The sequence below is a fragment of the Phocoena sinus genome, chromosome 1 (genome assembly GCF_008692025.1).
Source record: "Phocoena sinus isolate mPhoSin1 chromosome 1, mPhoSin1.pri, whole genome shotgun sequence".
Lineage (NCBI taxonomy): Eukaryota > Metazoa > Chordata > Mammalia > Artiodactyla > Phocoenidae > Phocoena > Phocoena sinus.
This window is the reverse complement of record NC_045763.1, coordinates 57,142,862-57,168,833: the sequence shown is the minus strand read 5'-3', so window position 1 is coordinate 57,168,833 and position 25,972 is coordinate 57,142,862. Positions and strand designations below refer to the sequence as shown.

Here is a 25,972-nt window from a genome sequence, read left to right as displayed (position 1 = left end):
TGCTTTTCAAATAATGAAAAATAATTTCTGCTTTACCAGCCATGGTTGACAATAATGTGAATGTTTGTGTGTGCTTAGAGATTTGGTAAGATAATTAAACAGTAGCATCTATTATGTGACTTATAATGCATGAAGTATTCCACTAGTACTTTAATACATTTTCTTAGGAGATAGATAGTGGGATAGATAGTAAATACATTTTTTTAATTAAATTAACATTTGAAAATATTTAAACATAAGGCTATTTTCTCCACTTTGAAAATGAAGGAATTAAGGTCCAAGACAGATAAGTAACTGGTCTAAAATTTCAACAGCAAGTCAAGAGAAAATACTGAAACCCAACCTAGCTTCCTTGACTCCAGATAATGTAACATAAAACAAAGATCAACAGTAAAAATAAAATTCAAGATAACATCAAAATTATATAATGATAGAACCCCATGTGTAGTATATTAAGAAATTATATAATATTCCATATTAATGATACAAGTTTTATAGTTTTAGAAAAAAAAATAACATCTCTTTTGGGGGGAAGAAAAAATTGAATGCTACAGACATCTACCCTCTTAGAAATGGTTTCAAGTACCTAAAACCAACAATTTATCACCACGAAAAGTCATAAACTATTATAGATACCTCTAACCCTCCACTATAACTGCTTCAGTAGTTTATTTTTTAAAATGGCCCACAAACTTATTCATAACTTGTCAGTATATTAGTCAACTATTAAGAATTAAACTCAAATTTTTATATGAGAACATGTTGATGAAATGGAAATAATTAATTCTGTACTTTTAAAATATGAGGCTCTTTTTGATCCCAAACTAATACTTTCCATCTAAGTGTGCTGTCTTCAAACTATAGAAAACATATATAAGAGTTTATATATGGAGAGAGGTACAGAGATGGAGTAAATATGTAAAAACAGTAACAATCAGTAAATCTAGGTAGAGGGTGTTCATTGTACTACTATTCTTTCAACCTTCTGAAATTGTAAATCTTCACTACCAGTAACCTCTCCTTGACCCACAGATAGGTCTATCCTCCTCATTTATTCTGCTGCCATTCCTGGACATCTTAGATGCATATAATCTTAATGTTATAAATTGTCTGGAAATTTCTATGACTCTATCAAGCACAGCTACCCAGAATTCTTTTTCCCTATCTACCCATTTATCTCTTACATTGGTGGTTTTCAAGCATCTGGAGATTACAGAATCTATGTGTGTGACTCCTCCAAATTTCTCCAAGCCTAGATTCATCCATGTTTCTTTGTTGGGACCCGGGACCAGGAAAAAGATCGTCACTATCTTATTTTTTCAAGGAATTCCAAAAATGGGTGCAAGAACACTAATGTTTCACAAAATTCAGTTTGAAAGCAGTTTTCCTTAAAGCCACACTACTCCTACCCCTTTATTTCCAATCTGTGTAATTTGCAGAAGTTGGAGTTGTGAGGGGTATAGGGAGGAGGAGGGGGGAAGCCGGGCCTGTCAGGGGTGCATGCCGAGTGACAAGTGTTCTTTTCCACAAAAGGTCAAGAGAAGTAGTCATTCGTATTCTCCCTCAAAGAGAAAATGTCTAAGTTCTAGCAAGAAGCAATCTGAGAAGGTCAACAAATTACTTTTATTTTTTTAACTTAAAGTACACAATGGGATTCAAACATATCTTTGTCAAACAAATTACTAGTGACAGAGGTCCCAACCTCTCAATTCAGAAAAAAATGAGACAGCACCAAGTGAAAATTTTCACTCCTGAGGATGTCTCTTCTAGAATACAGGGTTATTAATTCACAATTTCCTCACTCTGCAAGTCATGGACTCTTACTTCCAAGTTCCCCGGGGAAATTCTATCAAAAGCTCAGTGTCAATATTTTTTAGATGCTGCGTCAGTGGGAAAATATCGATAATTAAGCATTCTAATATATAATATGCAGATATGTTAAAGGCCAAATAACAAATATATTCCTCTGTACAACACTTCCACTGAGACAGTTAAGAGATATGTAGAGCTTCCCTGAGCTGAAACACCTACTGTGCTGTTTGATACGTGAAGAACACCGAATAAATAACTGTACAGTGCTACAGACAAATATTTACAGCACTACAGGCTAGGTAACATGATTTGTACACAGTGGCTTAATTAAATAGGCTACCATGTAAAACACTTAGCCTCTAGTGAGATATTGTAATTAAACCTGTATCTACAGTATCATAGAACACAAAATAGAAAGCAAGTTAGAGTAGCCCTACTGGCAGAAAGGGAACACAACTATTAAGAGATGGATGAAGTAAGGATGCTTGTAGAGTATCAACTAAGCTTCCTTTTCTCCTCCTTTATAACAGGCTAAAGGAAAGTGCTATAAGAATAAGGAACAGAACATAGGAACAATATTCATTTTTTCTTTTATTTTTTATCAAATATTTACCAAGCGCCAGCCTTTCTTTAGGTGCCTGGGATATAGTAAACAAGACAGAATCCCTGCCCTCATGCAATTCTGCTGGGTTGGTATACAATAGAAGAGAAAAACAACGTAACAAAGAAGCATGTCTTTTCCAGTAATGTATTTCCAGGTAATGATAAGACCCAAGAAGATAAATAAAGCAGAACAAGGGACAAAAAAGGGAAAGGTGCTTTTTTAGACAGAGGGGTCAGCAGAAACCTCTCTAGCAAGTGATATTTGAATAGAAGCCTGAATAGAAGTGAGAGAGTGAGCCACGTCAACATCTAGGGAGCTTCCAGGCAGAAGCAAGTGCAAGGTCCCGGAAGTGGAAACATGCAAGGTTGGTGAACAGAAAGGAGGCTAACGTGGCTGGAGAATAGGAGATGAGGTCACAGGTAGCGTGGAGCCAGATAATGTAGGGCCCTGTAAATCATGGCAAGCACTTTAGATTCTTTTCTGGGAATCATTTAAATGCAAGTATAATGTTGCTGACGTCTTGACAGTGATGGTAGAGAAGGAAGCACCATAAACATCCAAGTAGAAAAACTAGGAGACAACAAAAGAAGGAAGAATGGGAAAAGAAAGCAAATGGAATTTCACAAAAGGGCTTAGACTTTAGCAGTTGGGCAGCAGGCATGCCTGCTGGGCCACCTTCCGGTGTGTGTTCTGGGGGGTTGTCATCATTACTTTACAAAGCCCTTTTTCCAGTAAGTATTTTTAAAATCCAATACATTGAAGACTTGCAGACACTAAAAGGCCAGGAAAATACCATTTATAGACTTGCATTACTGAGAAAATGCTTGCTCTGATTAAAGCAATAGAATCACGCTATGTATGAGGCATAGATTTCCACTGGCATTGAGTTCAGACTGTGGACTAAAATAATCTTTGTAAAAATCTCACCAGGATTATACACAAAACACAACACAAAGCACCCCTAGTAAATGAGGACTGAGCTACTAGGTTTTCCCCAGATGCACCCATCCTCCCGAGCACCTTCGCTAGGACTGATACATTTGGAAGTAGTGCATCAACTAGAACTACGCACAGCATCATGCTGGAGGTGATAAATGCAAGGGATACCAAATTTACATACTTCCTTCCCAGTTTCCATAAACCATAATTTAAGTCATAAAGAATGTCATAAGCACAGTTTTCGATGTTTTGGGATATACACAATAACTAGAAGTCATTATCTCTCAAATGCACATTCTCCCTTTTCCCCCTCCTTCTAATCCTCTCATCTTCCAATCCACTCTCCACAATGGAGTGCAAAACATCGTTCCAAAGTAAAAGCTATTTACGGCAATCCCCTTCTCACAACCTTGCAGTGGCTCCCCACTGATGATGGAATAAAGCCCCAAGTTCATGACATTGGAAGCCCTAGGGTATGGCTGCAATCTATAGGCAGAGTCTGACTTCCTATCTCTCCCACCCTGCACTTTAGGCTGTAACTCCAATGAACTTTGCTCACCTTCCCCCACACTCTGAGTCAAATCCCAACTCAGCCCCTTATTTGCCGTGTAATCCTGGGCAAATTACTTGTCGTCTCTGTGCTTCATTCATTTTCTGATAAAATGGAAGTAACAGTATATAACCCATGGGCCTTTTATAGCACAAAATAAGCGAATATATTTAAAACAATGCCAGATGCATTTTTAGTGCCAAAATAAGTGTGAGTTATTATTACTGTTATTTGCTGATGGAATTTTCCTATTATTGTTTCTTTGGCAAAAAAAAAAAAAATGCCCTCCTGCCCACTCCTCAAAAACTCCTATTCATTCTACAAATGTCATCTCCTCTCCAAACTTTCCCCAACACATTGACTCACTTTCTAGCGGTATTTATTTTTTCTGCTGCTCTTATGACAAGTTGAGTGTCATTCTTCAACAGCATTATTTATACACTATTGATTAATTATTAATGCATAAGTGTGTCTTCCGGGGGTATATGCATTCTTTGAAGGCAAGTGCTCTATCTTTCTCATTTTGTATCTCCCAGAGTAGGGCCCATAGCACAGTAGGCTCTCAACAAATGTTTTGTTCAATCAAATGTTGAATCAGTAAATATTTAAAGACAGATATTTCTCAAAAAAATGTCCAGGGCTTCCCTGGTGGTGCAGTGGTTGAGAGTCCGCCTGCCGATGCAGGGGACACAGGTTCAAGCCCCGGTCCAGGAAGATCCCACATGCTGCAGAGCAGCTGGGCCCGTGAGCCTTGGCCGCTGAGCCTGCGTGTCCGGAGCCTGTGCTCCGCAACGGGAGAGGCCACAACAGTGAGAGGCCCACGTAGCAAAAAAAAAAAAAAAAAAAAAAAAAAATGTCCAATACTGCTAGGAAATAATTCAAGGAAATTTAAGAATAACACAATGCACAGATTTAGTAGATTTAGCTAACAAACTAGGACTAAATTGTGTAAGACAGTAAATGTGCTTAAAGGTTCAGAGAAAGGTTAAGCATATACTATTCATCACTTTCATTTTACTCTTCTCCAGTTATTCTAGCTTTGTCTTGTCAGGGGTAAGCTCCTTTAGAGTATGAACTATGCCTTTTAATACTTTTGTGGTCAAATATGAGGCACAAAAGTGCACATTTCATGAACCTTTGATAAAATGAGGAAATACTTCCAAGGTACAGGTAGAACTAAATGGGGAAAAGGAAGAAAAACCTAAGTCTTCTTTCTAATACTAACTCTGAAAGCATATTGTCCTCTGTGAAGTATATACCATGCGCAAGCAGGGACAGACAGACAGAGTGGTGCTCACCAATCCATCTGCTCTTCAAGAGCAGTGTGGTAGGCCTGGGATGTACTCAGGACCATCACCAGTAGCTTCCGTCACAGAGCATCATGCTGCTTGCTGATAATGGAGGACAACTGATAACTGAGGTTGGAACGTGAGCAAAGGAGAGAAGGTTGACAAGGCTGAACACCATGTGCTAAGTGCCAGTCAAGAACAAGCAGGCCCCATAAGACAAGCAAGATAAGGTTATGTCTCAGGAGTCATCACCCCTGATCTGGGGCTAGGAATCAATAATATGTCAACCTTAAGGACTCTGGCATTAATTTCCCCACTCATCAAAGCTCAACATTCCACTGACACTTTGTAGTGTAGGATATGTTTTTTTATCTATATTGTCTCATTTCAGCTAACGTGGAGTTTGGTGTCCACTTCTTCGTTTCAGAATTCAAAGAAGAAATTAGAAATTTGGGATAATGGTACAGAGTCAAAATAATCATTAATGGAGTAGAAATACTTGGAAGAAGCTAAAGCAATTCAGAACATTTTTACATCTGCAGCAAGCAACATTGAAAAGAACACAAATTTAGAGTATTCTTATCCCTCAAATGAAACTTAAATGAGATAATACATGTGAATATTCTAGTAAAGAACCTAAAATATAGTAGGTGTTGGAGTCCATGCAGATTGTATCAGCATTTTTTACTTTTCTTGCTCACAGCAGTGCTCAATTATACATGATGAGTGAAAAAAGAATTCCTGGGACTGGTTAATAATGATCTTTATTTTCATGCAAGTTCTTATAAATTTTTTTTTATATCCATTGAAGACCCAAAAAATTATATATATATATATATATATATATATATATATATATATATATATATACATAATACATATATAATTCAATACCTGGACTATGAAGTAGTAAGACTGTGTACTAAGTGAGGTTATAGAACTGCTTTCTCCAGAGTCTTAAAAATAGGCCAGATTCCCATATGTCAAAGATGGAGCAATTATGGTCCTGCCCAAGGGTAAAAGGAAGCAATGAGATAATCACCCAAATTCCTTCCAGATTTAGGATTGCGTAAATACTCTGATTAGCGACAACACATTGAATATTTACTATTTGTCAGATATTTAAAAAATAATCCCAGAGTCAGTATTTCACAAGTGTTTCTTAAATCTTCTACCATTAATCCACACTTCATAACTTGGGTTTTCAAAACCAGAACTACACATTCATCTGACCAAAATATGAAATCTACAAATAACTGAAGATAAAAAAAAAATGTTCAGTGGGTTTAGATATAAACTGCATCCTCTGCATTGTTTAGCTTCATCATGAAAATTACTTTAGTTTCAATGCTGGAATCAAAACAATCCAGCCTTCTTAAAAGATATCTACTGTTTACTGTAAAGTAATAACATGTTTTTGGAGACTTCTAAGTGCATATCTTGGAATTTCTAACTTAAATGCAAGGTTTGGAAAATACCAATTGTTGATCGTGAAAGAATGGTTACATTTCATCATGACAAAGAGGCAAAAATAAAGTACTTATGCTCTTATTTCCTCGTGTAAATTACATATGATTCTTAAAAATAGGAGCACATAATTTTTAGGATTAGTGAAAAAGTCATTCAAATACATATGTGTGTATTTTATGAAAAGAAATTTTCATTGAATGTTTCATGAAAATAAATTTGAAAAATACTAAACATGCACTCAGATAAAACAACAGAAATAAATATAAATATAGACTTAGGAGTTAAAACAAACTGTGATACAACTTTTCTAAGAAACAGAAGAAGAGTGTGTGAGTTGGTAGGTAAAAATGGGTGAAAATGAATCATGTTCATAATTAAAGTTATTTTATAAGTTTGGTGGTTAGTGGATTCTTTAAACCTATATTACAGTACATCATACTAAAGTCATGTGTTTTGTTTTTTAGCAATTTGCAGAAATTTTTTTTAACTTAGCTAGAAAAAGATCACTTTAATAGCATAAGTTACCTCAAATACCATTTAATTGTTCTTTGTGTAATTTGCTGCAAGAAAATTTGTATAATGCAGGAGTGAAACTGGCTCTTTAGTCATTTTAAAATTTGGGTTCTTTTGAAAAGAAAAAATTCAGTATTTATAGCTCTACCTTCCTAGCACATCAAAAATCTATTCTAAGTAAAAGAAAGGTCATGTTATTATATTCAGGAACTCTACAATAAGGAAATATTACCAAGGTTTTATGAAGATTTATCACTATCTGAAAATCAGTTAATTAAAATTAAGTATCCTTCTTGTCAAATTATTAACCCAACTAGTAAAACATATGAGTCTATTATCTAAGTATGTGTTTTCTCACCTTTATTCCTTTTATGAGAACTAATTAACAATATACCTATATACCTTCTCCTATTCAGTTATACTACTTAGCAAACTATGTGAAAATACACACACATTAGGGGTGGGGTAAATCATGAGACAGAAGACTTCCTCAAATCACTACATACTTATATATAAACCTTCTATTTATTAAATGCTACCACTGGTAGGTGTTGAAAAACTAACCACGTGGACTCTACAAATATGAGATTACAATTAAATAAATAATAAGATTTAACTCACCAGAAAGATGACCAAAAAATGTTCCCCGATAAAGCAATTATGTGAACAACAGTGCATTGTCAGAAAACAAAAATAACCATATCATTTTTAGCTAGGTAAAGTATGTGTACTGGTTTTAACATGTGGTGTCCATCAAAGGCAAGCTACATATTTCCAGGGGTAACTTGAATTTGCCAATATACTGTGCAGTAGATTAGGCAGACAAACATTTCAGACGAGCAAAAACACAGAATTCAAGTAAATATTAATTTTTGAAAACCAGATATCCTCAGTTTATAATGTTGGTTGGCAATCTAGTATGCAGTCAAAATCCCTGTGCTAGAAATGTCTTTAAGAGGTAATAGCTCCCTGCACTGCTATGGTCCCTGGTAAATAAAAATTATAGGTACCCAATTTTGAAAGGTATATTAATCTGAAATAAAATATAACCTTCAAAGAAATCTGAAAAGGCCTACCAAAGTTTTAAAATTTCTTTTGTGCTTTTCCCTGTATTCGGTTATTATACTGGTTTAAGGAAGCTACTCTCTTGTACATAACATATATACTAAAGGTGGCAGCCTCAATACAGTTTTTACAGAGGGTTCTGGAATTTACTTGGGCATTCCCAAATAAATTGGGAATTTATTTATTATCTATAAATTTTATGTCACTTCTTTACAACAAGAATTTCTTAAAGATAATAGCAATTTGAATCATAAATAAAATTAATTAACCATGTGATTTCAGAAGTGGGAACTTAGTTTTCCCTTGCCTTAAGTACTGTAAAGATAGAGGCGATAAATCAAAACCACTAGTTTACATACTACAAAAAATGGCAATGCTGTAAATTAAGTTTGACTTTATACATTGTTTCAAGAAATGAATCCAAACTAAGATTGAATCACTTATCCTTGTACCAAAAATATACTATTAAAAAACATCATCAACAACCGCAAGATACACACAAAAAAGTCAGCAATCACCTCAACAGAGATTAAACAAAAAAACTGAATTTTTATAACTCCTTCAATACTCGGTTGCCCTAGAATTAGCTAGGTGGTTTTTTTTAAAGCAGTAATTTTAAAGACTCTCTACAGTGAGAGGCTCATTTTATCTGGAAACAGCTAGTGGCACAGTGATATTAACGCACAGAGCACTATGTATTCTTCAGCTGACCTGCTCGCCATTCATCTCACACATGTGTTCTGTATTATGAACAAAATTCAAATGTCCTATTTGCTACATTTCTAAATCACTGTTGCTAATGAAAAGCACTCCAGACACCTCCAAGTCCCATCTTACCACGTATGAGCCACAGTGAAGCGACGACGCTGCCGAATGCTTTTATTCACCAGCAACTTTCTGAAAAAGCATGGTGAGTTCCTTGGCGAACTGCGTGGAGAAATTTTAGGAGATGTAGGTCTGTTTCCCGGTAGTCTCGGAAGCTCAAGTTCTAAGTGCATTTGCTCCTTGAAAGTCTTTATGTAAACCTCAGATTCAGAAGCGGTAAGTTCTTTTGAAGAATCTTTTGCTGTCATGTCTTATATGGAGTGCTGGCTTTCACCATCCAAAACAAAAACCTCAAACATAGCAGAGACACAGCTGCAGGTTAGGAGGCTGGTAAGTCTGCAAACTGTTCCCAGTTTAATTTAGGAAGCTGTGGCTCCAGTGTAGGAGCTGCTTAGAGCAAGAACTGCATAATCGAAGAATGGCAAGTCAGGCTGTCACAAGGAGCTTTATCAGCCTGGCTTTGCCTCTGAAAATGCGCCAAAGTGCTTCCTATGTCAGTAGCCTCCTTGTGGATGAGGTCTGTCTGCAAGCTACACACTGACACTCGCTGAATTCATTCAGCTGAATATATCAACTCATGAAATATTCATGAGGGCTTCTGATAAATCCTTTGCATGTATTTTTTTAAAAAATCTTTTCAAACATGCTGCATCCACTAATGGATAGTAAGCAAAACCCAGTCACCTATTTTTGTTTGCACAAAGAGCAGAACCAGAGCCCATCCAGCACGTGCGATGTTTAAAGTCTTCATTCAGAATTATCTTTCTCTGTAATGCACACAACAGTAACTCCACCTACTAAATGCTTATTGGCCCAGGACTATTTAAACAACTGCACTCTGTTTCCCCCTCAACAACACCCTCCATTGCCCAGATTTTCACATTTGTGAAGCCACGCTCATCATCAGTGAAAACATTAAATCAGGGATTGTCAAAAAGCCTAGCTAAAACAGCCCCCCCAAATTCCATTTCTGAATGAAAGAGCTGATTTGCTGAAGTTTTTTTTTTCCCTCTCCCCTCCAAAAGATCCAAAACCACATCCATGTAGAAAGTGTCAGCTAACAGGAAAACATTAGATTTGGTTCATTCCCCTAAGGAATTTAAGGACTAATCTTTAATCCAATAAAAATTGCCCTCATTCTTCTGCTTAACTTCATTGTCCCTGAGGTGCCCACAGCAGCCACTCTCTGTTAGATGTAAAGTCACTTCTGAAAGTCAAAGTTCCCTAGAATGGAAATGGAGGTAACAACCAGGAGAGATGAATGCTCCCCGTCACACCTGCAGGGTCCAAAGTCAAGCATCATTCATGTGTGTGTGCACGCATGCACGTGCAGGTAGATGTACACAACAGTGTCTGTGTGAGGGTATCTTTACTTGCTAGCATGTGTGTACTTGGTTCACAAGGGCATGCCAGTGAGACATATGGGCAGGGGAGTCCAAAAAAATGTCTCAAGTTCCAAAGCAGATCATTGTAACCTGAAATATCATTTAGAAATATACTGGCATGCAGCTTCTACACTTTAAAAGAAGTAAAAAGAATATTTTAGTGCTCGAAGTGTACAGATGCTGTGAAATTCTGTACCTGCAATGTCTACTACTAGGGCCAACCTGATCTCACACAAATTTGGCAAAACAGAACTGGGGCTAGTCAATGTGAGTGACAGTTCAGGAATGATTCACAGTAAGACTTCAGTGAAAAAGCAAGAAATTCATTTTTTCCTCTAAGGCGTGAGAACTTCCACCTTTATAAAATCATTTACATATGTCATATACTCTGGCTGAATATCTAAAGGGCTGAATAAGAGCAGACAATGACCTATGTATAGGAAAAAATAAACCCCACTCTAGCCCTTGGGGGAAATGGTTTAAACTTAATAGGAAGGATTTAAACTCCGAGTTTACAGGTACTGCCTTGGAAGGATATAAGTATTGCAATAGTACCCTAAAATATATTACGAACAAAGGCAAACTCATGGAATTTTAAAGTTTGAGTGAATCCCAGTAATCACCTTGTTTGGTTCCTGATTTTAAAGACGAGGAAACAGACATAGAGAACTTCAGTGACTTGTCCAAAGTCCTGTTTGTAGTTGACATTAGAGCAAAAGCTAAAACCAAGGCTTTCTGATTCCCAGTTGAATGTTCTTACGTTATACGATAAGAGAGGTCAACATAGTCATTTTGTCCAGCAAAGCCCTAGCACACACACTTTATATATTTGAAGATATTTTAACTGCTCTATTTGAGAATAAATTGTTAGTAATGTCATGAGAGAAAATATAGTTAAAGCTATCTATTATTTACTACATTATGAAAACAAAGCTAGGACTTTCTTCCAACAATAATGGGATATAAAACTGGAATGTGAGAATATGTGAAACTGCCAATATTCAGAGTGACTTATTTGCAAAAAAAATGAAATAGCAATTTGAAGTCTTATTCACTTTTTAAGGCTGCCAAAACACAATAAGCATTTTAGGGGTTTTTAAAAATTATGGCTCTCAAAATTATGGCAAATTTCACCACCCAGATTTAGTATGTGAACTGGGATTCAGATAAGGAAATGTTGACATAAACTTACCTAAAGCAGCATAGCGGTACTATTATAATTACTTTCTAATTCTTACTGTCAACTTACGTGACATTATGTGACACTTCACATTATTCTCTCTTTGCCTACTATGACAGCCAATGTCCCAGTTAAAGAAATTTTGAGAATCATCCTAAGAATTAGAATTCTCAAAAATATGTAAAGTCGGTTAATTCTACCTACTCTAAATAACATTTAGGAATACCAAAGACAGCTAATTGAAATACAAAACTTAAAAGATAACCAGACTGGGCTTCCCTGGTGGCGCAGTGGTTGAGAGTCCGCCTGCTGATGCAGGGGACACGGGTTCGTGCCCAGGTCCGGGAAGATCCCACATGCCGCAGAGTGGCTGGGCCCGTAAGCCATGGCCACTGAGCCTGCGCGTCCGGAGCCTGTGCTCCGCAACGGGAGAGGCCACATCACTGAGAGGCCCGCGTACCGCAAAAAAAAAAAAAAAAAAAAAAATAACCAGACTGTTTCAAAGTCTGAATTAGTTACCTCTTAGAAAAGGAAATGCATGTTTACAGATACATGCACAAAAGTTTGTTTCTAGAGTCAAAATACTATAGAAAAACTTGATACTGTGTTAAATATTGAAATCAAAGATGAATATAGACGGTAAAAGACAGGAGATGGTATCTAAGAAAATGTAAAACAAAAGCACAGTAAAAGCAAATAACACCCTGCCATAGTTTAGCAAAGAATATACTGTTTTGAGAGAGAGAGCCAGAGAACAGGAGAAAAAGCCAAGAAGAAAGCAAATAGAGTTATTGTGCCCTTCTGAGTGCCTCGGAAGGAGCTAAAGAACCATAGTGAAAACCCTCCTGTCCACACATAATGCTTAGCTATTTCTCCTCAAAGGGAGAAATGAGTAACTGAGTCAATTTATTAATGTTCAGATAATTCACCTTGGGAATTACTTGAGAATTCCAATTACAGCTAGGCCTCAATTTTAAATAATGAAATTCCTGGTATCCACATCCTGTCAAAGCAACAAGAATCAAGAATTATCATCATAAAGTATCATTCAAGGATCTGAATAGAGTTGTATGGTCTACAGTCAATAATGTATTATGTATAAATATTATGGACAAACCAAAACGTTGATTTTTCATTAAATTGAAATGGAAAGCAAATTAATTTCAACCAAATAAAATGATAAACTTACAGTGCAAGTATTATAATAGTTAAAATGTTTTTTTAAAGGTAACAGCTTTGTAATCAATTTAAGTGAAAATAATTGTACTCTTTTTATATTCAATATCTTTCAGACTTTAAAAGTTAACTTGGAATACATTTTCTCTGAACTGAGTGACTAATTTTTAACTAACTGTTCTTATAAAACTAAAGTATTTTAAAGGCACAAAACTACTGATTCTGTGCAACAATATTATACATAACAGTATTAAATGCAATATAACATGGCTCACATTTACTGTAAATACAAAGCTAGAGATTTGAAAAGACAGAGTTTATTCAGAAGTTTCTTTTTAAAGAGGAACAGATTTAAGACTGTCAATATTAACAGTTAAATTACTGTGGATTGTATCTTTATTTATATCATTATTCAGTTCTCTTTTTTTAAAACAACACACCATCTGAGCACCGCCATTAGGTTCTACTCAATTGAGTAGAAAATACACAAGCTCTTCCTTCAGTCAGACAAGGTAGTAAGTAAATACAGAACAGCAAGAAACAACTGTTGCCTCTTTCAACAGAATACCCTACTCACCACAGACGGCAACTCATCCCAATTTCTCTATTTCAGTTAGCAGAAATGGAACTAGAGAATTATTCTAACATGATTGAAGAAAAGACAACATTCAACTGAATGAAAATATTAATAGTTGTCTAGCCATCTTGGAGAAGAACAATTAGCTGACCACTCTTAAGAATTAAGAGATTATAAAGAAGAAATTTACATTTATTGCATACCTCCTGGATGCCAGATATTATTGTAAGCATTTTTAATAAGTTGTTTCATTTGGTTCTCATTACAAACATATCAGACAAGTGCTATTGAAATGCTTGTTGGACTTCTCCCTAGTATTAAACCATGAGGTCTTTTAGGGCTGGGTTGAGTTTTGTTCATTTCTAGAACATGGAACAGAGTTTGGCACAGAGTGGATACTCACTAAATTTTGTAGACCAAATGCACGTTATTTTGCCCATTTTCCAATGAGAATATCAAGACACAAAATTGCATAGCATTTAAGGAGCTGATCCTACACCAAGCTTTTTATAACAGAAGATACCTAATGAGACAGCAGAGGGAATGCAGGCTCCTAGGGTGGTCTAGTCATGTCACTAGAAGTATATGTTCACAAGTACTAAATGCCTTGAGTCTGAAGTTATCTAGCGTATTATTTTTATACGATGATATGAAGGCTTCACTTTTATCCATATGATACAATTAATTACTCATCATTAGTAAACTGATGTTCTAGAAAGATCAGTTTTAGCCTTAACCACCTTCAGTGTCACCTGAGTCCTAGAGAGGAAGTGGGAAGCCTGTACTCTAAATGCTTGAGCATGGTATCATAAAGTTCTCAGAGATTATCCTATTCAAGAAACAAAAACCCTCCAGTGGCTCAACATTACACTCAGAGTAAAAGCAGAAGCCCACACAATGGCCTAATGTACTCCACAAGCACTGGATTCATCTCTCAGAATGTTTCATAGTATACCATAGTACATATTTTCATTTGTCTCCTGAACTAACCTATGAGCTCTCTAAGGACCTAAGCTATCAATATTTTACTTATCTTTGTATCTCCAGAGCCTGAGATTGCATCTTGATTGATTAGTATTTATTGATGGAAAATATGAATAGAAAATTAAGGTACTGCCCCAAATCATGTTCTCCTGTTAGTCTCAGATTTTTCTTTCTGTCTTGAAAGCTAGTCCAGTCAATATCCTAACTTCTTATACTTGACCTTACACAGGATTTCAAAATGAACTTCCTAAATCATAGCCATTTGGCTATGTTTTGCCATTTTAACTAGCATTTCTTTGTTCTTTAAAAAATTATTATTATCATCATTATTATATTATTATTAATATCCTCACTGCAATGCAAAAGCAGAATACCTATGCATTGCAATATCTGTTCGTTTGGTGGTATACAGGCAGGACAGACTTGCTATGCCCTCTCTTCACACTGCTTTCTGGTTTTGGCAGAGTAATTAGGTGCTTCTTTCACAAGGCACATTCTATGAAGGGAGACTGCATAGACAAAGAAAAACTAAGGGAGCGCCTCTCTTTGTTTCTCAGGTCATTGTTAACATCAAGATATATTAGCAAGGATGAGTCAGATACCTATATGCAAGGAGAGAAACTCTTCCCTTGGTGTTTTAAAATCTGCATCAAAAGAGGGTACTCCAGTTCCTAAAGATAATACTAGCCTGTCAGCAAATTACCTTATAGGGTGATTTCAAATGAATATGATATTAGGGACATGTATGTTAAGTACAAAGGCACATTTGGGAAAACCTCTTTCTCTAAAATGAGCTTTCATCTTTTTGTTACTTTCCACCCTGTCAGCAGTCTTCTATGAAATATGTAAGAAAAAATGATATAGTATTAATCTACAGTTTAAAATTTTAAATGTAAATAATTATCTCTGTAAGACCAATTAATTATGATACTACAGAGATCATAGAAAGAGTACAGCACACATGAAAATTAAGTCAAATTCATTCCACTGCTCTTAAAAAGAGAATAATTTTCAGGGATCCATTTTGTGTTTAAGTATACATTTGCAAGCTAAACAAAATTTTCCTAAATTAATATTTTAATTGCATGAGTCTAAAAAGGGTACAGAATACATATCAATATGGAAAATATTTCCAAAATAGTGGGTTAGATCAAGATTGGCTCACTTAATTTCAAGATTTGTTTACTTATTACACATTTTGTTAATTTTAAATCTATTCATATTAAATTTTTTAAATTCAGTAACATTAATAATGATGGCTTTTTGACTCATAATTAAGAAAATAGAATTTTATCTACCAAGAGCGACTAGTGTTAAGAAGTAACTCAAATTTAATTTCATATAAATATTTCATATCATTAACACTGTAATATTAGCATATGTAAAATTCAAGACTGGAAACATATTTATATAAGCATGCTGAGCTTTGTAGCAAACATTTTAAAATAAAATATATATTTTGGGGGCTTCCCTGGTGGCGCAGTGGTTGAGAGTCCGCCTGCCAATGCAGGGGACACGGGTTCGTGCCCTGGTCCGGAAGGATCCCACATGTCGCGGAGCAGCTGGGCCCGTGAGCCATGGCCACTGAGCCTGTGCGTCCAGAGTCTGTGCTCCACAACGGGAGAGGCCACAACAGTGAGAGGCCCACGTACCGCAAAAAAAACTATATATTTTTTTTTTTTTTTTTTGTAAAGTTCCCTTGGCTACTCTTTTATTTCCTTTGTTTTATTTTTAAATGCATCATACAATATGATTAACAGTTTTGGTGTACTGTTCTATGAAATTTAACACATGTATAGCTTCATGTAACCACTACTACAATCAAGATACAGAACAGTTCTGTCACCCCCCAAAATCTCTCTTGTGCTATACCTTTATAGTCATATTCTCCTCCACTCCTAAAAGATGGCAAGCCCTAATCTACTCTCCATCACTATAATTTTGTTACATTTATTAATAACTCATTCCTTTTTACTGCCAAATAGTATTCTGCTGTATGGATGTACCACAGTTTGTTCATCCATAGAACACTGAGCTGTTTCCAGTTTGGGACAATTACAAATAGACCTGTTATAAACGTCCATGCACAGGTCTTTCTATAAATATATGCTGTCCTTCCCCTATTGTAAATACCCAGGAGTAGGATTGCAGGCTCATGCGAAAGTATACATTCATCTTTACAACAAAATGTCAATCTGTTTTCCAGAATGGTTGCCTCATTTTGCATTTCCATCAGCACTCTATGAGAGTTCCCAGTTGCTCCACAGACTCACCAGCACCTCTTTTCATTATTTTTTATTTTAGCCATTCTAATAGATGTGTAGTGGTATCTCATGCTGATTTTAGTTTATATTTCCCTAATGGTTAATGTGATTATCTTTTTGTGTGCTTATCTGCCATCAATATATCATTTTTGGTAATGTATCTGTTCAAGATTCTTGCCCATTTTTTAGTTAGGTTGTTTCTTTTTTAACAATTGAGTATTCTTCCCCAATCTGCCCACTAGTATTTACTTTTCAGAGTTCTCAAATAGCAATCCACGCATTTCATCCAGGATTTAAAGCTGTATTCAGTGGTTGAAACAAAATGGAATGTGATTACTCCCAACTCGCCTGGAACCAGAACCTTTAATAGAACACAGTCGTCCCTCAGTATGCACAGGGGATTGGTTCCAGGACCCCACACAATACCAAAATCTGCAGATGCTCAAGTCCCTTATATAAAATGCTGTAGTATTTGCATATAACCTATGTACATCCTCCTGTATACTTTAAATCATCTCTAGATTACTTATGGTACCTAGTACAATGTAAATACTAGGTAAATAGTTTTAAATACAATGTAGATGCTGCATAAATAGTGTAAATCGTTGGTAGCATGCAGCAAATTCAAGTTTTGCTTTTTGTAACTTTCTGATGTTTTTCCAAATATTTTCAACCTGTGGTTGAGAAAATCTGTTGATGTGGAACCCACAAATCAGCAGGAGGACAAGCAGTAACATTAGTTACAAAATCTGAAATTTTCAAATTGATTTTATAGTTTATAACCCTTTTAATTAATCAGTGCTCTTTCCAAAGCCCCCAATGTTTACATTCTTGACTTTGCTGTTTCTTTGCTTCTTGGGGCTTGCAGCCTGGCCCATCTTCAAAGCTCACTCTTGCAGTGATTAATCCTCCATGCCACCACTGGGGCAAGGCGGTGGGGCAGGGCGGGGGGCAGTAACTATCATCAAGGCACAGCAGAAGGTTTCATGCTTTTTGTGGCTATTGAAAGAACCCCTTCTAGAAATGGACTCTAGGTGACTCCCATTCTGCATCTCCTAGCCTCTCAATCTGTATCTTCTTTCCCCACTGCCAGCTGTGGCACCATGAATACCTCTTAAAGAAACCTGATCTTTTTGCTCCTTCTCTTTACTTCTATTATTTCTACTAATTCATACACTCTTCAAAGATACACTTACTGAGTAGGTACTATGTGCTAAGAATATGATTCCCTGTTTTCCTTGGTAAGCCTGGGTTATTGCTTGAAATTTGCACACTTGTTACTAACATAATCTAACATAATCACAATTCTAAAAAGCTCCATGTAATTTTAATTTTATCTGCCTTAATCAGTTTTTAAATTATTTTAATTAACTTTTAAAATTTATTTTGCATTGGAAGAATCTTTTTTTCTATACATATATAGTAAGTCATCACTGGCATGATAGTACATTTTCTGAGAAAGTTTCAGCATCAGACTTACAATTCCTTTCTTGTATGTATGTGCCACACAAAATATTTTATGCTCTTAGAGAGTTAAAGGCCATAATTTATTTTCTGTTTGTTTGTTTTTGTTTGTTCATTTCAGTATAGGTTATTACAAGATATTGAGTATATCCCTGTGCTATACAGTAGGCCCTTGTTGTTTATCTATTTTAAACATAGTAGTGTGTATATTTTAATCCCAAACTCCTAATTTATCTCCCCCTCCAATCCCCTTTGGTAACCATAAGTTTGTTTTATATGTCTGAGTCAGTTTCTGTTTTGTAAGCAAGTTCATTTTTATCATATTTTTTAGATTCCACAAATAAGTGATATCATATGATATTTGTCTTTTTCTGTCTGACTTACTTCACTTAGTATGATAATCTCTAGGTCTATCCATGTTGCTGCAAACGGCATTATTTCATTCTTTTTTATGGCTGAGTAGTATTCCATTGTGTGTGTGTGTGTGTGTGTGTGTGTGTGTGTGTGTGTGTGTGTGTGTATACCACATTATCTTTATTCATCTGTCACTTGACATTTAGGTTGCTTCCATGTCTTGGCTATTGTAAAGAGTGCTGCTATGAACACTGGAGTGCATGTACCTTTTCGAATTAGAGTTTTCTCTGAATATATTTTTTTATGTGTTAGCTTCTTTATCTAAACCTCTTGCACACAACTAGAAAGTGTTTTTTTTACTGTTACTTTTTTAAATTAAAATTTACCTTTTTTTTAAACATCTTTATTGGACTATAATTGCTTTACAATTGTGTGTTTGTTTCTGCTGTATAACAAAATGAATCAGCTATACATATACATATATCCCCATATCTCTTCCCTCCTGCGTCTCCCTCCCTCCCACCCTCCCTATCCCACCCCTCTAGGTGGTCACAAAGCACCTAGCTGATCTCCCTGTGCTATGCGGCTTCTTCCCACTAGCTGTCTATTTTACATTTGGTAGTGTAGAAAGTGTTTTGTGCATGCTAAACAAATGTTTAAAAACCCAGGAATATGAATCAACAGTTATCTATTCATTTACTGGTGTTAGTTAAATGTCAACTATGAGTCAAGCACTGTGCTAGTCTGAGGAAAAGTGCAATGAATAAGCTAGACGTATGCCTGCCCTCATGGTACTTAAAGTCTAATGGCACAACTATCACAGCCTAATTCTAATCAATATTCAAAACTAATTTGCCTCCTCATTCACCTGATCTCCTTTTAAAGGAGGTCAAAACCAGGTTCTCTTCTATTTCACTCCGTACTTGGAGTCTTCCTTGTCTCACAGTGGATTATTCTTATCCTGACTGTCCAACAAGACGAAATATGGATGCATTCTTTGTACAGAGTTTCAGGAAGTTTTTACCCCTTAGTCTACCCTGTCAGTGCCTATTCCTTGCTCCTAACTCAGCCTATGCTTTTTTTAATATTGAAGAGAGGTAGATGTCCATGCAGTAATACACACCAACAAATACAAACAAACAAAAAACCTCGTTTCAACTCTCTGTGAATTCCAACTGGGGCACAGGCGATTTCTGTCCCATTTTAATAATAACTGGCAAGTAGTTTTTCATTCTATTGAACCAAAGTCTGACTCTCAATAATGTCCTCCTATTGATTTTAGTTCTGTCACCTCGAATTACAATGAATAAACCAACTGAATACCCTTCAAAGATGTATCCTCTAACACATTTATTTTCCCTCCTAAATAACTACAGCTTCTTCAACTTTTTCTTATGAAACACATATTAGATTTTTTTTTTTTATAATACTTAGACTGAAACCTTGTGAGAGGTGTATTAATTAGTTTGCTAGGGCTGCCATAACAAAGTACCACAGACTGGGTGGTTTAAACAACAGAAATTTATTATCTTACAGTTCTGAAGGCCAGAAGCCCAAAGTCAAGATGCCGGCAGGGTCAGTGCCTTCTGAGGGCTGTGAAGGAAAGATCTCTTCTAGGCCACTCTCCTTGGCTTGTAGATAGCCATCTTCTCCCTATATCTCCTCATATCATCTCTACTTTATATATGTCTTAGTGTCCAGATTTTCCCTTTTTATAGGAACACCAGTACTACTGGATTACAGTCCACCTTAATGACCTCATTTTAACTTGATTACCTCTGTAAAGGTGATCAAGTCACCTTGAAATGAGAGGTTTTTTGTTTGTTTGTATTTGTTTGTATTTGTGTGTGTCACTGTATGGACATCTACCTCTCTTCAATCCTATCTCCAAATAAGGTCACATTCTAAGGTAATGGGATTTAGGACTTCAACATAGGAATTCGGGGGATACATTTCAACCCATAACATTCTACCCTCTGACCTTCAAAATTCATGTCCTCACATGCAAAATACACTCACCCATTTTAATGTCTCCAAAAGTCTTTATTCTGTCATCAACTCTAAGTCCAAAATCATTTAAACCATCCAAATCAGTTATGTGTAAAACTTAAGGGAAGATTCATCATGGAGCAAAGTTCCTCTCTATCTGTGAACCTATAAAATCAGAACACAACAATGACGGGACAGACATAGGATAGATATTCCCACTCCAAAAGGGATAAATTTTAAGGAAGAAAAGGGTCCCAATCAAGTCTGAAACCTACTAGGACAAATTCCATTAGAATTTGAGGCTTGATAATAATCCTCTTTGGCTCAATGCTCTATCCTCTGGGCTCACTAGGGTGGTGGTCCCACCCACTTAGCCCTGAGCAGTGAGGGCTCTGCCCTCTGAAACCAAGGAGGTGGCTCCATTCTCGGAAACTAAGAAGGTGGCCCCACCTTCTGAAACTGAGGAAGACGCTGCCCAACCTTCAGGGGCTTGTGTCCTGTGGGCCTGTGGTGTCAGGAACAGCTGCTGGCCTCTGAATTGCCTTCAAGGTCAGTCTTCACTTTCCTTGAAGGATGACACATGTTTCCAGCTGGATAGATATCAGCCCGTTTCCTGCCCATGGTATCCCAGAAGTCTGAGAGCCTTCCTTCATTTCATCCTGTCTCTCCTTCAGTCAAAGCTGGCAATGTTTCCTTTGATATAAATTTCTCAAAAATCTTGTTGGCCTCCTGAGCAATTCATGGGAGTCCAAACTATCAGACAGGAGTCCCCCACAGAGCTTTCCTGCATAACCACATCTCTATTCCTGACTTTTGCTAAGATAGTTGATTGAATCCATGAGTCACATGCCCAATTTCCTTGGCAAACAGTAGTCCAGTTACACCCTTGATGTTCTCTCTAGAACGTATTTTCTCATTTTTTTGCAATCGGAATAGGCTGAGAATTTTCCAAGTCTTCAAGTCCTGGTTACTTTTTGTTTAACAATTCCTTTTTCAATTTATCTTTCTACTCTTGCATTTTAGTATTAGCAAAAAAAAGAAACCAAGTCGTGCCTTCAAAACTTTGCTTAGAAACCTCCTCAGCTACAAACCCAAGTTCATCACTCATAATTTCTACTTCCCATACAAAAAAAAAAATGAGAACACATTTCAGCCAAGTTCTTTGCTACTTTATAGCAAGGATCGCCTTCCTCCAGTGTCCAAGAACATGTTCCTCATTGCCATCTGCTCAACAGAAGTACTTTTAACATTCAAATTTCTGCCAAGTCTCCTCAAGGCAATCTAGGCTTTTTCTTTTTTTTTTTTAACAACTTTATTGGAGTATAATTGCTTTACAATGGTGTGTTAGTTTCTGACGTATAACAAAGTGAATCAGCTATACATATACATATATACCCATATCTCCTCCCTCTTGCGTCTCCCTCACTCCATCGAGTGTCTCTTCCAGTCTCTATGCACAACTCAATTCCAAAGCCACTTCCATATTTTAAGTACTTGTTACCGCAGCATCCCACTCTCTGGTACCAAAATCTCTATTAGTTTGCCAGGGCTGCTGTAAGAAAGTATTGCAGGCTGAATGGTTAAACAACATAAATTTATTGTCTCAAAGTTTTAGAGGCTAGAAGTCCAAAATCAAGGTGTTGGCAGAGTTGGTTCCTTCTGAGGGCTGTGAAAAAAAAGATCTTTTCCAGGCCTCTCTCAAGTGGGAGGCAGAAGGAGAAAGAGAGAGCAAGGTGAAGAATAAGACATCACTAGCATTTATTGAGGGCAGACTATGTATTAGGCACTTTTGCACACATTATTTTCACATTTAAACCTCACAAAACCCCTTTGAAATATATAATATACCCTTTACAGATAAAGAAACTGAATTAAAGAAACATAGGATGAATTACCCAAGATCACCCAGTCAGTAAGGATTCGTACCCAAAGTCACCAAACTCAAAACTCATGCTTTAATCCACTATATAGCATTGCAAAGGAAAAATGAGAAAGAAGCATAAGGATATGCCCTAAAGATAATCAACTGTATAAAAACCTGTTAGCTCCAATTATGTTATATCCTGAAACTAGATTTGCTTCTCTATAAATGTCATATTTCAATATAATACAAAATAATTTGAATATGCAACAAAAATGATTAGTTTCACCCAGGCAGCCATAAATTTCACTAATAAGTTATTTTTTAAAATAATTTTGTCTGAATGCACCTTTATCAGTTTTAAGTCAATTTTGAAAGAGAAGATATTGGCTTAACGTACCTTAGCATGTTCATTCATTGCAACTCAAAATGAGAATTTGTTTGACCTTCCTGTGTAGTTAAAAACTAGAAAATTGTCTTATATTCCTCCCTTTCTTTATGATCTTAAATATTAAAGATAGAACTATCCTCCTATGATTCTATTTCTAGCCTGTTTTAGCTTCTAATAGACACTCCCAAGAGTTACATTTTGGGGATTCCCAGGTTACAAACTTCATTCTCTTGGCTGAGATTACTACAAACAGCATTTTGGTATGAAATCTATACTGATTTTGCAAATTCTACATGCAGATTTTAAACCATTTCATTTGTGCTACATTCGCCATAACCAGTATTTTCATCTTATTTTTGGTAATTTAGAAATTTTAGAAGTGGGAGACCAAATTCTTAATGATACTGCTTTTGTTTAATCTCTTCTAATTTTTCTATTTTTTTGGAAAGCAGGTCCACTTTTAGAAGATCCTCGAAGGTGCCGCTTCACACCAGCTGCCAAAATAAAATCTAGGAATTCTTTAATTCCTCCTTCCAATCTGTGCCTAGCACCATTTCTTGGTTCAGTTTTCTGGATTTCCAGACACATTTTGGGACTCAATTGGTACAGTATCCACTAAAATTAATGGGCACCACTTGTCAAGCATAGAAGCCAAAGAAAATTTCAACTTCATGAGAATATAAACAAACTCAAAGTAAGGCATATTGAGAACATAAATGAAAATCAAATGAAAAGAAAAGAAATGCCCTACCCCCTTTATAGCAGGTGATTTGTGTTCTAAAATCACAGCCTATGATTACGGCTGTAGATTCCATCAGATTATTTTTTACATCTAAGGAAATGTGCCTTTTAAAGCAGGGATCCAAATTTCTGAATCGTGACAGCAACAGCTGAAGACTAAAGATAGACAGTCAAAACAGCATTTTCTGTACATTTTCAGTTGTTAAAAAAGCAGTTACAGTACATTATGTGTGAAATATACCATTTTAACCCTGTGATGGCCCCACTGGGAAAAAGATTTATAACAGAAAACGTTATTTTATGCCTTCCTTATACCACATCCTTAAAATGGCAATGGCTCTTTTTCTTGATGTAATATTTTTTAATGTATTTTATACAGATGTGTATGCTCTTTATTAACAAAAACATCCCTATTTCAAATAAACGCTGTTTACACGTGGCTCATCACATGCCTACACACACCCGCCTGAGAGGCTATTTGCTTTTACCTCTGCTTGGAAAGCTCTTTCTCTAGAGCTTTCTATGGTTCCACCTCTATTTCCTTCAGGGACCTGTTCACACATCCTCTCCTGAGAGCGGTCTTCCCTAGTTATCCCCTGTGAAGAACCCCATCCTTCCTCTCACCTTACTCAGTTTCTTCACTAAACAGCATCTATTGCTCTCTTGACTTTGTTATTGTCTGTCATTCCCACTATAATAAAAGTCCCATGAGGACAGATTCCTTTAGTTTTATTTTCCACACTGATGCCGGCACCCAAAATAGTGCCAGACATATAATAAGCGTTTAATACTTGTCTACTTAATAAACAAAGGTCACTTAGTTAAACAGCAAAAGCATTTACTCTGTGCTCCAATTAAGCACCATCTGTCTCCTTCTCAGTCACCTCAATCAGGTCCATAAGCAAATTCATTCATAAGGCCACTACAAAGGATGCTGAAAGACATGTTCAGAACAACAGAGGAAAAGCGAGGATTAAGACTTGTCTTGAATTCACCACTTCTAATGGCCTTATAGCCACCACTACTAGGACACCACTGAAAGTCTAACCTTCAATATGCAGAGGAATACTGCAATTATCTATTGCTTAGCTGGAGCACTTCTTGCTAGACAGAAGGAAAAGCAGACATGAACTTGTGACCTTCCCAGTGGAGTAGCTCTGCCACCACCACCCAGCAGGATTCAGATAGCACAATGGTAACACTGTGTGTGGAGGCATGATTCACAGGAGAAACAGGAGCTCCGCCAAAGGCAAGAAGGCAATCTCTACAGAACACTATATGCTGAGAGGGCTTTCTTTTCATTTCAAAATGAGAAACAAGCATTTGGGGGGATGATAACTATCCAAGCAGCAATATGTGTCCCTTAGGTGGGAAGACCCAAGATGTGTGAATCGCTCCTTTGTTCTGGAGTGGAGTTCCAATAAGGAGCTTCACTATGGTAAACTAATCAAAATGTTTCTTGAACTTGATTTTCAGTTTTTCACAGCTCAATAAATATTGGAGAAATGTGGTGATGATGATGATGATGACAAAAATTAGGGAAACAGTGCAAATATAACTGAGTTAATGACAAAAACATATATGGATAATGTTTAATGTGATTTTGAAAATTACCTATGAAAAACCCAGATATATATAAAAAATTGAGATGCTAAGGTGAAAGACCCTTAAATCTGCATAAAATTCTAAATGATTCAGTATTCAAAACATTGAGTTTGTTGTCAAGGAGATTTATGGTAAGCATAGTAATTCTCCTTTCCATTCCAGGCTATCATTTATACCGTCCAGAAGCACTGCATGAAAATTAAGAACTATTTTGCCATAGATAGCATTATATTTCCTAAAGAGTAATCTTGATGCTTTTTATTAAGATTACTAAGCACAAAAATATAGCAATCTATGTTTACAAAATCTGTATGTGAAAATACTTATTGGAAACAAATTAAACCCCTGGTAAACTGAAGAGCAATCAAATAGGAGAATGACCTAAGTGAATGAATTATTTATCAGGAGTCTGTGCTTTGAGATCTAAAATAAGCCAGTTTCCTCATCATCACTGGGCAATTCCTTCAAACTTTCTGTTTCTCAGTTCCTCGCCTGTAAGATGTAAATGTTCATACCAAGTATTTTGCAGGGTAATTCATGTAAATTAACAAATTATAATTTAAAATGTAAATGGTATTGCACTTGCAATGCAATCTGGTACATATATTTAGATATTACGCTCCCTTGGAGGATCTAAAAAGTGTAACAGACATAATCACATTCATTTTTAAGTATTCCCTGTAAATAGGGAAATTCCAGCCTCAGTGTGGCTCCTTGGCTTTTTATACACAGTTTCCTACTAAGTTACCATTTGTCCACTTTCCTAAATTTAAATAAAGTAAAACTTTCTCCTCAGGGCCTAAGGCAAGATTTTCAAAGCAAAGAGAAGCTATCTTTAAAATACCATAGAATGAGTTTGTGAAGATTAGAATCTGTAACATTTCTTGGAAGAAACAGCAAGAACAATAATACATGACTGTCTCTGTTTGTCTCT

General features: G+C 36.2%; 1 protein-coding gene across 2 annotated transcripts in view; it reads right to left on the bottom strand.

The window, feature by feature from the left end:
• The window catches only part of PDE4B (phosphodiesterase 4B), a 614,195-nt gene that overhangs the window by 400,915 nt on the left and 187,308 nt on the right, over positions 1-25,972 (bottom strand). Inside the window, exon 1 of one of the 2 annotated variants that reach the window (XM_032626214.1) lies at positions 9,080-9,490. The exons of the other annotated variant lie outside the window; for it this stretch is intronic. Coding sequence (XP_032482105.1) covers positions 9,080-9,315 — 236 coding nt within the window. The 5' untranslated portion in view covers positions 9,316-9,490. Of the gene's footprint in view, positions 1-9,079; positions 9,491-25,972 lie in introns of those variants that run through there. 2 annotated transcript variants of the gene reach the window in all.